This window comes from Cylas formicarius, unplaced genomic scaffold (assembly GCF_029955315.1).
Source record: "Cylas formicarius isolate icCylForm1 unplaced genomic scaffold, icCylForm1.1 PGA_scaffold_6__28_contigs__length_40554024, whole genome shotgun sequence".
NCBI classification, from domain to species: domain Eukaryota; kingdom Metazoa; phylum Arthropoda; class Insecta; order Coleoptera; family Brentidae; genus Cylas; species Cylas formicarius.
Window position 1 is genome coordinate 12,509,762 of NW_026844347.1, and position 12,767 is coordinate 12,522,528.

The 12,767-nt window shown below is 33.5% G+C and overlaps 1 protein-coding gene across 1 annotated transcript in view; it reads right to left on the bottom strand.

Annotated features, from left to right (window-relative positions):
* The window catches only part of LOC132703248 (cilia- and flagella-associated protein 206-like), a 34,301-nt gene that overhangs the window by 17,081 nt on the left and 4,453 nt on the right, over positions 1-12,767 (bottom strand). The window contains exons 2-5 of the mRNA XM_060672394.1: positions 11,388-11,738; positions 7,082-7,259; positions 4,781-5,030; positions 3,486-3,615 (exon numbers count right to left, since the gene is read on the bottom strand). Of these exons, the coding sequence (XP_060528377.1) occupies positions 3,486-3,615; positions 4,781-5,030; positions 7,082-7,259; positions 11,388-11,738 (909 nt within the window). The remainder of the gene's footprint in view (positions 1-3,485; positions 3,616-4,780; positions 5,031-7,081; positions 7,260-11,387; positions 11,739-12,767) is intronic.

The window sequence follows — 12,767 nt, forward strand, 5'->3', positions numbered from 1 at the left end:
TAGATAAACAAATGGAAACTTAATAAAGACAGAAAGCGAAACCGCATTAAAACCACAAACTGATCCACCAGTACCGAATTTTGATGTTGACATTTTGTGAAAAGTTCTATCACTACGGCAGAGATTCACCGCACATAAATGTATTTATATTAAACACCGCATAGGCCAGTTTTATCTTATTGTTAAGGTTAGGCAAAGTTTCGCGAGCAAGCTGACAGTTATCCTTCTGGTTATTTTTTCTATTTGGTTCCTCTTTCTTTCTCTTGTCTTTTCGATAATAATAATAATAATAATTTATTGATGTTAACAACCCTACGGTTTTACACAAGTCAGCAAAAAACATTGAGAAAAATCTACATAGGGTAAACTTGCCCAAATCGTGCCAGTTTTGAACAACTTGTAGATTTCTCAAAAATGCATCAAACACTATGAAATTTTGGTTGTTAAAACTTTATTAATAGAAGAAACATTAGACATGTGTTAATACTTAAAGAAACCCTGTTTTACTACTCAAAATAAAATATTTAAAAAATAATGAAAAAAGTACGATTTAAGACCATATGTCTTAACTCGTACCGCACTATTCCAAAATCGTACTTCTGATGCAATGTTGGCAAGTGTAAGAATATGTGGCTTTTCCTACACCTGCACAGTTGTCGTGCACCCATATGTTGCATTTGATGCATTGAATCATTGATTTTTCTTCATCTTTGCGGCATAAAATGCAATACCAAGTATTAGAAGTCTTTTCTATTAAAGAGCGTTTCTTTGGTTTTGTTGGTCCATCTAATTAACTCGCATTAACTCGCAGTAAGGACTACGGCCTTGCTTGTTTTCTTAGATGTTTGCGGTGGAAGTCGATATATTGGTGACAAATTCTCAATAATCGTGCGGATGGACGCGTCAGTTTGATCGTGTGCATTTGTAGAAACATTCGCTGTGGAACGACCAGGATCCGAAAGTTGCATATCAGTTTGGGTCATTTCATTTTCATCGAGCACGACATATTCTTCATCTGGTATTCGATGCCTGTCGCAAGGCCACAATCCACAAGTTTCAAAATCTTTCATAGCGATGTCCATACAAACCGATCTAGGATACGCCACTCCCAAAATTTCAAATATATTTGATTGTTTGATTGGTTCACCAGGGTGATTTCTGATGCACATTGTTAAAATTAATTTTTAATGACTTAAAGAATGATCTATCCAAAGGCTGTAGTTTGTGTGTCGTGTGCGCCGGCAAAGAAAACATTACGATACTAGCAAGGTTTATGGCTTCTAGATTCTTAGTATGTGTGGTAGGTATGTCCATCCAATATTAATAGAATTTTATGATTCAATTGTTTTTCCAATTTTAAATGATTTATGAAATGTTGTAACCATTCGACAAAGATTGAAGCGACAATCCACCCACTCTCAGAACAAGTGTACAGCGTTTTAGGCGGGCCACCACGTTTAAGGATGTCCGTCATTCTTTTGCGTTTGAAGATCAACATTGGAGGAATAAAGTCTCCACTAGCATTCATGCAACAAACGCATGTAGTGTTAATTCCACGTTCTCCGCTAGTGACTGCTCCGACTTGATGTTTTCCTTTTAACGATAATATTTTAGCAGGCTTATGAACGGTATTAAGACCTGTCTCATCCATGTTAAAAATTTCGTTAGGTCCAAATTGGAAATCATCTAGAATCTTTTCGTATTTATCGAAAAATTCTGATACAATGTTTTTAATAAATCCTTTACATCGTGCCATTGATGTTGGTTCAGGCATTCTTAAGGCAAATTCTGGGTGGTTTTTCATAAATTTGTAATACCATTTCCAACCGGCTAACTCTTGCACCTTATTAACTCGGTGCGGAAGTTTGTATTTTTCTGCGAACTGAAATGCTAGATGTCTTAAATCTGTGATAGTTAACCCAAAGAATCTAGACTCCAAATCCAAAATGTGATAAACCAATTCGGTCTCCATTTGCTCCGTCAAATTGCTTGGTCTTCCTATTTTTTTCTGAGAATTTAGACCTTTTAAATGACGTCGAAAGGTCGATTTTGGAATACCATATGTCCTGCATACTTCATTGAATCGTAATTTCCCATTATTAAAATCTTGTATTGCTGCATTCATATTTTGCATAGACCATTTATTATATTGTCGTTTTGATATTGTGTGCTAAAAAAAAATATTTTTATTTTTTCCTCTCATAAAATGGTAAAATTAAAAACTTAACAAATATGTATAAACAGACATTGATTGGTTAAAACCAAAATGAAAACAATTTTATTTCGTACTCCTAATTTGTACCGGTACGAATTAGGATGTATAATAAAGTACGATTTACGCTCAAAGTCCTCTTCAAAATACACTTAACGCTTTTAGGTTATGAGAAAACGCTGCGCGCTAATTCTACCACCAAATGAATTGTAAAGAAATGCAATTTTTGAAAACCGTATGATTCACAATTTTATGTTTATAGAATTCTTAAAAAACGCTTACAAAAAACGCTAAAATTTTACAAGAAAACTGAAAAAAACTTACTTCTATCAGTAAAATTACATCTCGCACAAGAATCACTGCTTCGGAGCATCACAGCTGGTTAGCTTAGCACTAACTCAAGTAATCACCGACAGATGCCGCTGTATGTTTTATAAATTCTGAGTAATTTAGGTGGTACGATTTACGCGCAAGTACGATTTAGGCAAGTTTACCCTATATGTATAATTACAAAGGCACCGCGACATAACACAGAAAACGCTAAACATTATTAAAATTGGTAAAAAAGTCATCAAATGAGTAATAGGCCCCATCCAGCAGAAGTGATTTGACCTTAATAGAGAATTGTCTCTCCGGCAGCTCTCCAACGCTTAGAGGCAATAGATTAAAGAATTTAGGTCCGTAATAGTTCTTATAATTTCTAGTCTTTGCAATTCTTGAGTATTTAATCAACATATCATTTCTGTTTCTGGTGAGATGGTGGCAAACATTAATATGAAGGGGATATTGATCCTGGTTGCTTTTAGTATATTTTAATACCGTCGTCATCCCTATAATTCAACTGTGTCATCGCCCTGATGGCTCGTCTCTGTATCGAAAAAACTCTTTCGGTATGTAAGGAATGACCCTAAACTAAAATTGCATAACTAAATAATCCCTGAAAGAATTAAAAATATACCATTCTGATTATACTTTGACAGACCTCGCCGACCAAACCGCGCAACAAGTACACCACCCTGAAGAACTTTACACAAAGACCAATAATATGCTGCTCGAACGTCAATTTCGGATCAAGCAGAACCCCAAGACATTTCACATGTAATGGGTTGTTGAAAGTTGACTCGCGTAAAGAAAATATAATTTATTGTGTTTTGCTTCATTGAGGTTAAGTTTGTTAGCACGAAACCACCCTTGCGAATATGTTAAGCCTATTAATCAATAAAGGTTGTAATAATTTGATAAAATGCAGCTTAAGACTAAATAAATTACTTACGAACACCACTTGAATGGTTACAGCTACGCGCATAAACACTGTTTCGTGAATATGTTTTAAAACCTTCTCCATGGCCTTAAATATACTGTCTGCTTTATGCGCTAAAATGTCTAGTTGTTCAAGAATGCCCCTAAAACAGGTTTATATATAAAAACATGAAATCTGAGATGCCCCGTATAAGGTAGGCAATAATTTAATAGGTTCATCTTTTTCAAAGATTTATTCGAGAATGAAAGGTACGTCAAGTTTTTTTAACATTGTTTTGCAATAAAATAGAGCAAAAATTATTTTTAGGACGATACAATAAAATAATTTAATGAAAAAGTAGTCATTTTCAATCATTGTCAGCAAAATTGATAAAATACGACTCAAACCGATGATCCAAGTGGCCTTTTTATATAAAAATACGCAAGCGTATAATTGTTGCATACTCCAGCACCGTGTTCAAACATTTTAATAATATGTATGTATGATGTAATAATTCATATTGTGCATATTTTAGGCATTTTTAGACTGTTTTGTAGATTTCCTTATGGGACGTCGTATAATTTGAAATTTGTTGGCACATTTGCATCAGATTCCAGACACATCAATCACTGCATTAATCGGTAGTTGGAACCTTTAGCCGGTCCTAATTATTTTCATAAGGAGGAAGTGCCCTTTTTTGTTTGTATATTTTCAAGTTGTGAGAGGGGATGGAAGAACCTTCTTGTTTTTAATGGTTTTTCAAAACGGTCATTCACAATATTTTACATAAATATCTGTGAAAGGGTTTGAGTTTTGGAATTCGAAATGTGTTCAAAATTATTGAATAGTTGAATTGAATTGAATAGCATGTTTTAAAAATAAAAAATGTACTATCCTTTTATTTCTTCATAAAACCACGATTTCATTAATTTAATTTAATATATTCAGGACAGTTCGACCAACATGTTTTTAGTTAATTTTATACCGTTTGATAAAGTTGTGTACTTGTTTACCGATGCTGCTAAAACATAATTAAATCAGAAACACATTTAAATGAATTTTATCCTAATTTAATTCACTGCACTTATCTTGATCATCAGGATCGCCGGGAAATAGGGAATAAGTTCCCAGTGATTAATGATTTTGCATGTATTGTTGCGTAACTATAGGCATACATATTTCTATAATAATAATATCTATTATTATTCTAACGTTATTCAGGCAACGTGGCAACAAATATAAAGTGCATTTGCGTTGGCTTACAAAATAGGAGTTGTGAAAGTTATGACTAGGACGTAAAACTATCGCTTTGAATGAACTCTTAGTACCTCACAATCAACTCGTATTGTCTGAAAAACACCAATAGGTCTTTCGTATATTCAATATCAAATCCAGCGACGAAATCGACAATATTTTTTGGGATTTCAAATAACATCTCGAATTGGTCATAAGTCTTCTTGGAAACGTAGCATCGGTCAATGATAGTAGTCAACGTATTCACTTTCTCCATTACATTTAGAAGAGTCATTTGAAGTCCCTCCTTGATTACATCTATAGCTTTATTAAGCAGTTCTGGCACTGAAATTTTTTTTACTAAAGTCCGACCAATCACCCGCTCGATATAACAAAGTCTGCGCTCATTGCTCAGTGTTGATGAGATGAATGTGGTTTATTCTATAAAATTAACATCCCAATACCGTTAAAATATGTTTAGTAATAATCAAAATAGGTTGTTTTTTCAAAATACGAAAAATCAGGTTTAGATTTAATTACTTCCACTGTATCTACTATACACTAATGATATTGGTTCACCTATTACCAATTATTCATAGGTTCGTGTGACATAAAACTTAAGCCATCAAATGCCTAATAGAAAAACTGAATTTAGAAAACAAAAAAAAAGTATACAACATAAAGTAAATTTACAAAATATCAAAGAAATTGGTAAAAACAAGCGAATATAAAATATACAACGTTTACAAACAGAAAGGAAATCTTTAATCGACTTTTATTTCTTCAAATTCTTCCCTTTATCGTAGCCGCATAATTTTCACATGCTCATTTTATACAAGTGTTAAACGATAAAACCGCTTCACTGGAGATAGATTATTTATCTTTTGAGGCTGTTTCCGTCTTATTTATTTCTGTTGCCAGCTGTTCTCTTAACTTGGAACTCTTTTAGTGTACTTGCCCAAACCGACTAAGGGATGGAATCTTCTTCATCATGGGAAAATAAGTCTTTAAGCTGAGGTATAAGAGCTTTTTCTATGATTTTTTATTAAATTTTTGAGTGTTGTAGGAATATCAGTTTTCGAATGGACGATTGTTGTCAGTAATAAAGCTTAACAGCTTGTGAGATTTGTCCACGTTATAAATCTTGTATATCTTAAGATCCAAGTTATTAATTTTCTGTAATAGTTTCGCTTTAAATTGGTCTACTGCATCGAGGTTGCTAGAAAGTGATTCCATGCAAAGAGTCAGTTGCCTTATACCAAACCTGTCTTTGAATTTCTGAAGCCACTCAGAAGTCGCTTAGAATTCTTTATTGTGACGAATTAATTGGCTTACAAAGAATTTATATCACCTAAAAATAGAAGACGTGAAATGAAGAACACTTATGTTAATAATCATTAATAAACATAAGATTTTCATTTCTCATTATGTAAATGCACACTCTAACTTAATAGCTGCATGTTGTACATACCGCTTGCTCTTTCCTGGAGAAACCAGAAAAACAATGTCTTTTCCATTTCAAGATACCAGCTAAATTTTCTTTCTGCTTTCTGGATTTTCCAACACCATATTTATCAGCTTTCTTTTAGTTCTTGTTCACTTTACACTCTAAATATTACTCGTCGATTTTAATAGGTGACCTAAATGATTTACAGGGAATGCCTCCTTCCGAGCACTATCTTTCTGACAAGTTCAAACTGGAAAATGCTTATCTCGTCTGGATTATCGAGGTGCGTCCAGATTACTGGACAAATAAACTTATCAGCTAGTTGCTGGACACAATCATGATATCGGACATCAAATCTTATTCGATAAAAGTAAAATCTAGCATGCATGCAATCAATTCTTCTATCAACGAAAAATCCTAGCATCTATAGAAATATACAAGCAACAAAAACTAAAAGGGCGTGGCTTCTATTAAAAAGGCGGTGTTTAAAAACTATTGACTCACTATATATATAGCAAGCATAAAGGCATAATTGAGATCCGCCCTTTTGTTTGCTTTTAGAAATTACTTTAACTGCAAGGAGACATCGCCTAAGGAGAAAAACTGAGCACATTATTTCAAAAAGTCGATTTTTTGTGATACGCCTGTTCATATACGAATTTATCTGTTAGGAGAAATGTATACCCTGGCGTTTTTTTTTTAATAATATTGTTAATAACATATTAGACTGTCCAAAACAGTTTTAATTTTATTTTAATACTTGGGTGGTAATGACTAGGATGTCTGCTTTATTCTGCTAGTCTAAATATAGAACAAATTTAGGAAACAACTCTCTGTCACTCAATTCGTCCGGGATCAAGCAGAAATATTGTTAATTTAATGTGGTTAGTAAGCAATATTGAAATGGTATATCATTTTCTCATACACTCAGATAAATTGTTAAACTTACAGTTTTCAATACCCTCGCCGCCTTTGCCGCAGTCCTTATTAAACAATCGAATGCCAGCCACGACTTTAATTAATTGCTCCATTAATTCGTGTTTCGATATTTTCGAAGACCTCATGAAGGCTTTCAATTCATCATCGTCTAATGCACTTTTAAGTGCTGACGAAACTTCCTGAAATACCTGAAATGTACATTTCAATAAAATAAAAAATAAAATACAGGGTGATTCAAGTGTTACTAGAATAATTTTAGCTATCGATAGAACTAATCTAAATAATGACAGTTTGTATTATAAACTATACTCCAAGTAACCAAAACAACTAACCAAAAACGCTTTCGCTTGGAGTAAAATGTCGCCAAAGTTTGGTTTTTATTTTAATGCTTGTAAGTCAGATGATCTAAACACGCAAGTGTTTGATCATCTAATAAATACTAAGGGCAATATTGAAGATATGCGAGAAAAAAAAATTATATTAATTGTTATATAGGGTATTGTTTTTGAAAGTGTCAACTGCACAGAACTTGAATTTTTTTGTAGCACGCCACTGGATAAATTTCTTTTTCTCAGATTCGCCTTTTTGCTAACTTTTTATTCGCTTAGTGTTTGAGATATTCCACAAAATTCCGGACATATTTTTGTGGAAATTCATCGTTCAAAAAGATCAAAACAGATTTCTTAATTAATAGACAACGAGCTCAACAACTCGGTGTATGATAATCTAAAGTTTTTAGAGCTCCTAAGATCGCCGAAATACCTTCGATTTACAGCCTGGTCAATTTTTGGTACCTGGCGATGTTGGAAGACGACTAATATTTTGTATGTTGATTTTTTTAGTCTGTCGAATGTGTCTAATTTCAAAAGAGCTGCAGTCGTGAACTATCATAGTCTCCATTTCAGCACGGTTTCAATATAAATATGTGGATTGTTGTTGTAGGTAACAGTAAATTGTTTGGATTACATTTTCTGCCTCCTCATATAATTCACCTGATTTCAATAGGCCTGATTATTATGTTTGGGGTCACGTTAAGGGTATGGCTTATGCAACACCAATAAATACTTGCATTGCATTTCGAGCCTTTATTGTAAGTTTGTTGTTGCGGTTTTAAAAACGTATTTTTATGATGTTCGTCGTTTTTTCCATTAAAAACATGCCAACTTTCAGTGTTTCAGTGTTTTTTTTTTGTTTTGAGCCTTTTCCATGATAGTCTTACTGTGTCTCTAAAACTAGGCAACATATAAACGAAAATTAACAACGGAAAAAGCTAATTTTTCAAAGAAACTTCCACGGGCTACTGTAATACATTTTACAAAACTTCTGGATTCCTCCTACGTCGATTTTTGCTTAGTCGAAATTACTGACGTTTCGCCAATCATCCTTCTTCAGAGCTTGACTGAAACTGCAAAAAAAAAGCAACGGAGAAAGTTGCTTGCTTAAGAGCAATGAAGAAAAAATCAAAATGTATCATTATTCCGATTAGTTCAATGGATACCTAAAGTTATTTTAGTTATACCTGAAAGATCTTGTATAAATTGCGATAGTCATAGTAGGGGAGGATAGAGCAGAGTGCCGCGGAGTTTTATGCATGTTGCTCAAAAGTTGACCCTCCTTCTGGTGGAGGCCACACATAAATTGATTCACTTCGATTCATTCATTCATTCATTCAAAATAATGAGACGTTCGCGCTTAAACTTTCCTCTGTGCTTTTCCATTTTCTTGAGAATTTGCAGTTAATCTTAAGAATGCAGTCAAAAGATGATAGTCAAAGATTATTAAAACTACAAAATTTTATTAATATTCATCTTAAGGAACTTGACGCAATTTCTTTTGGTAGAACCAGGGAAGGTTAAATATCTCTCTCTTTTAAAATTGCAGATCAACATGGAATTAAACATCGCTTGAAACACGATATAGCAGCAAAAATACCAGAATTGCTCATTGCCGTGGAGTAGAATATACCACCAAATTTATGATATTTTGTGGACTTTTAGCTCAGTTCAGAAACCTCCAAAAGTTCTTTCTGTTCTTTCTCCATATATTTTTGCAATAGGTTTCATTTTATAGGCTTTATATATATGTTGATTTTGAAGCCTCTGAGAAGAAAACGAACATAATTAATTTATATATTGTTAAACCTATAATTTTCTAGATTCTAAAACTTAAGTACTCTGTATATAAAAAAGGACGAAAACAAGTGCAAATTAAAACTAGATTTATTTTTAGCCACAGACCACATATCATACATAGAGCAGGCACAGATATAGTGACGATAAATGGGTGAGTATTGGCCATTTTTTTAATAAATTTTCTAAACGTAAGTTAATTCGAAGAATGCGACACCAAATTTGTGAAAATATGAAATATGAATCAAATACATTATAAACCAGATTGTCGTTTTTCAATTGGCACGGGTAGTATTTAAGGGGCCTGTTTTGTTTTGGTAACTTCTGTAAAATATTCTGTTCATTATTCAATTATTTATGCCAAATCGTAATGGCACGGTGAACAGCACTTCAAGATGATAAAAAGCTTATTTTCTTTTTTTTTGACCTTTTGTTTTTACAAAAGCTCCACGTATTGATCCCAAAGAAGAAATAATTTATATAACTTTGAATCTATTTTAAATAAATTATCATTAATAAGTTCAACTGAGATCCGTTTTGAGGCAGTCAAAGTTTTCAAAAAAGTTGAAGCCCCAACCAAATATTCCAAAATCAGAGAGTTTATTGCATTAAAAATCATTGAGATATGATCCAGAGATGGTAATCTTAAAAGTAGATAAGGTAAACGCTGCTGTTATCAGCGACTACCAAGAAAAAATTTTATACATTCTCCCAGACAGCTATTATCTCCAACTCATAAAAGGTGTTGGTTAAAATCTAAAATTAAATCTGTCGTTAAAAGCTATCACAGGAACAATTTCCAGTGTTGTGCTTAATTCTTTTCGTTTTTTTCAAGAATTGAAAAATGTTAAATTAGATCCAAACACTCTAGTTATTTTTGACGTTGAAACTATCTTTGCTAAAGTTCCTGTTTCTGTTCGAACATCTTCCTGCAGACTTTTTCATTTTAATCGAAAAATGTCTTTTTAAAAAACACTTCATATATAACGGATAACTTTACGAACAAATATTAGAAGCAGCCATGGGTTGCAAACTTTCCCCTGTTGTCGCTAATATTGTTATGGACCATCTTGAAAAACTAGCCATTGATAAGTTCCAACTTAAGCCGAAACTGTGGACTGGCCACACGGCTTCAAACCTTTCGAATTCGAATTAGAAAATAACACTCTTCCATTCCTAGACATTGCTATTAATCGAAAACCACTGATTCTGTCTTTCTTACTCCCAAGCAATATAATTGTGATCGTTAGTGACGGCTGTCTTGCATTGATCAGATACAGATTTAGGTCGGAAGAACATTTATTAAAGTATAAGTAGAAGCAAGACGAACAATGAATTTTATTTTGTCTGGCATTTTATTGCCGACTATGCCATGACAAGTCGGACGGACTAGAAATGATGTTCTTCATTTTTTCTGATTTCTTAACACCCTGAAAAAGTTCAGCAATAATATCATCGACCTTGTTTAGACGTCTGTGCGAAGGGGTACATTTTACACTCAGACATACAACAAATAGTAAATGACGGCAGTGGCATCTTCTTTGAGGGTTTGTTTTTCGTAAAAAGAAGAGAGGAGCAGAAATATATCTAGAAATGAAATGATTTTAGCTTGAGCGTGCTATTTTAGCTAAGAACAAGAGTTCATGTCAAAGCAGGAAATTACTTAAACCTCCTGTGTAAAAGAGGATAGTTACATCGGTAATCCATTTCCTTTTGGTTACCGCTGTTGACTTCGAATAGACTTTTAAAAAAGTAAAGCACAGAAAGATGGTAGAAATACAAACAAGATTAGGTATAGATGGGGCGTTCAAAGTAACGTTGGGGCAGGACATGTCGAACAAAAAAGTATCCGTCAAGGGTGCATCTTCTCCTACCAATTTTCAATACTTCACTATTTAACGAAGCCAAACAAAAGAAGAAAAACAAAAAAGGATGCAGACGATGCATTTCTAAACCCAGATAATGTAGATGACCTATAGCGTCTAATTACTAATTAGACCTATGCATAACACAAATATTCTCACACTTGTTCTATGCCCAAGCAAAAGCAATTTTGATCTATCATTTATTGTAGAAACCAAGAAATGTTGAACGAATAAAACTAATATCACATCCTTGGATGAATGGTCATTGTCTCCTGGTTTACCATAATTTAAAATTGTGTCGGTTTCTTTCAGTTCCGCTTACCCGTGTTTGAGTAGGATTGCCCAAGCCTGATATCAATGTTATATAATAAACGATCTTCCTGAATAGTTTATCCAATTCTTCTTTGTCGGATACATTCTGTGAGCAAAATATGTCGTCTTTTAGCCTAGCCAGACGATTCCGAATATCATTTCGATTTGTTTCGATCACGTAATCCACATGTTTTAAGTTGCAGTCAAAATAAAACTGGATTTTGAGGGTGCATACTAAGGGTCGATCCTGCTTTTCTAACATCTCTTCCAGCACGTATCCGACGAACTTTTGCACGTTTTCCCTTCGGACGAAAAAGTCTTCACTTATACCCCAATTGGGATCCATTAGAAGCAATTTGGTCTGAAAAAAAAATCGTATGGAAACAAATTTTTTTATTTTATTTTTGCACTATCCTGTACCATATATACTATAATATACTATACTATATACCATGTAGACTATACTATCTTGCGCTAGAACTTTAAGTCAACTGTGAAGATTGTATAATGATATCCAAATACAGAATTACACTGGGGACAAAATTGTCAATACTTACAACTTTTTTTTTAATTTGTATCTTTGGTTTATGATTCAAGATTTGGCAGACTTAGTCATTGCAATCCAAATAATCCATTGCGACTTTTGTCATACCCATAGAATTTTATCTGGGTTCGTCTTTTTGATTAAACTCCACAGGCAGGTGGAAACGCATTTTCGATATATGTTGGTAATTCACTAAATACCGTATTCAGGATAGCGACTTTATGTCCTAAATGGTAAGGAAAATCACATGAAAATTTTTATTGATTTTTAGGTTACTGTGACCTCTACATTCTCGGTAGAGCTGCAGCTACCGCACTTTTAATTCTCCTGCTTTCGGCGAAGTGGTTAGTGATCTAATAGTTCTGTGGAAGTATCTTGTTGAGATTAAGTGTTGGATTTCTAGGAACCTGAATTTTAAGAAACTTTCCAAATTAAAAACAAGAAAGTAATTCCAATTTTTTAATTGGCATTTTCAGAAATAACAAAAAAATTTATAAAAAATGAAATTTTATCATATATTTAGAAAAAAAAAATGCGACCGAAGAGTTCCATTATGGACATACTGCGAACAGTTCTAACGCTTTGGATAATAGGGAAATATCCAATGCAGTAGATTTGGGAAAAGTTTTTCGCGTTTTCAGTGTTAGTATTTTTCTGGATGAACTAGAAGAATGTCTTTTAGGGGAATAATACAAGACACCGAAACGAAATGTAAAAATAAATTGAATATTTTAAGGACTGCGGGTCCACAGGGTTCTGCCTTGGGCCTCTGTTGCTCATTTGGGTGTTTCCATTCCAAATAAATTGAAATTAGCCGCAAATCTCACAATTCTATAGTGTGCGGTT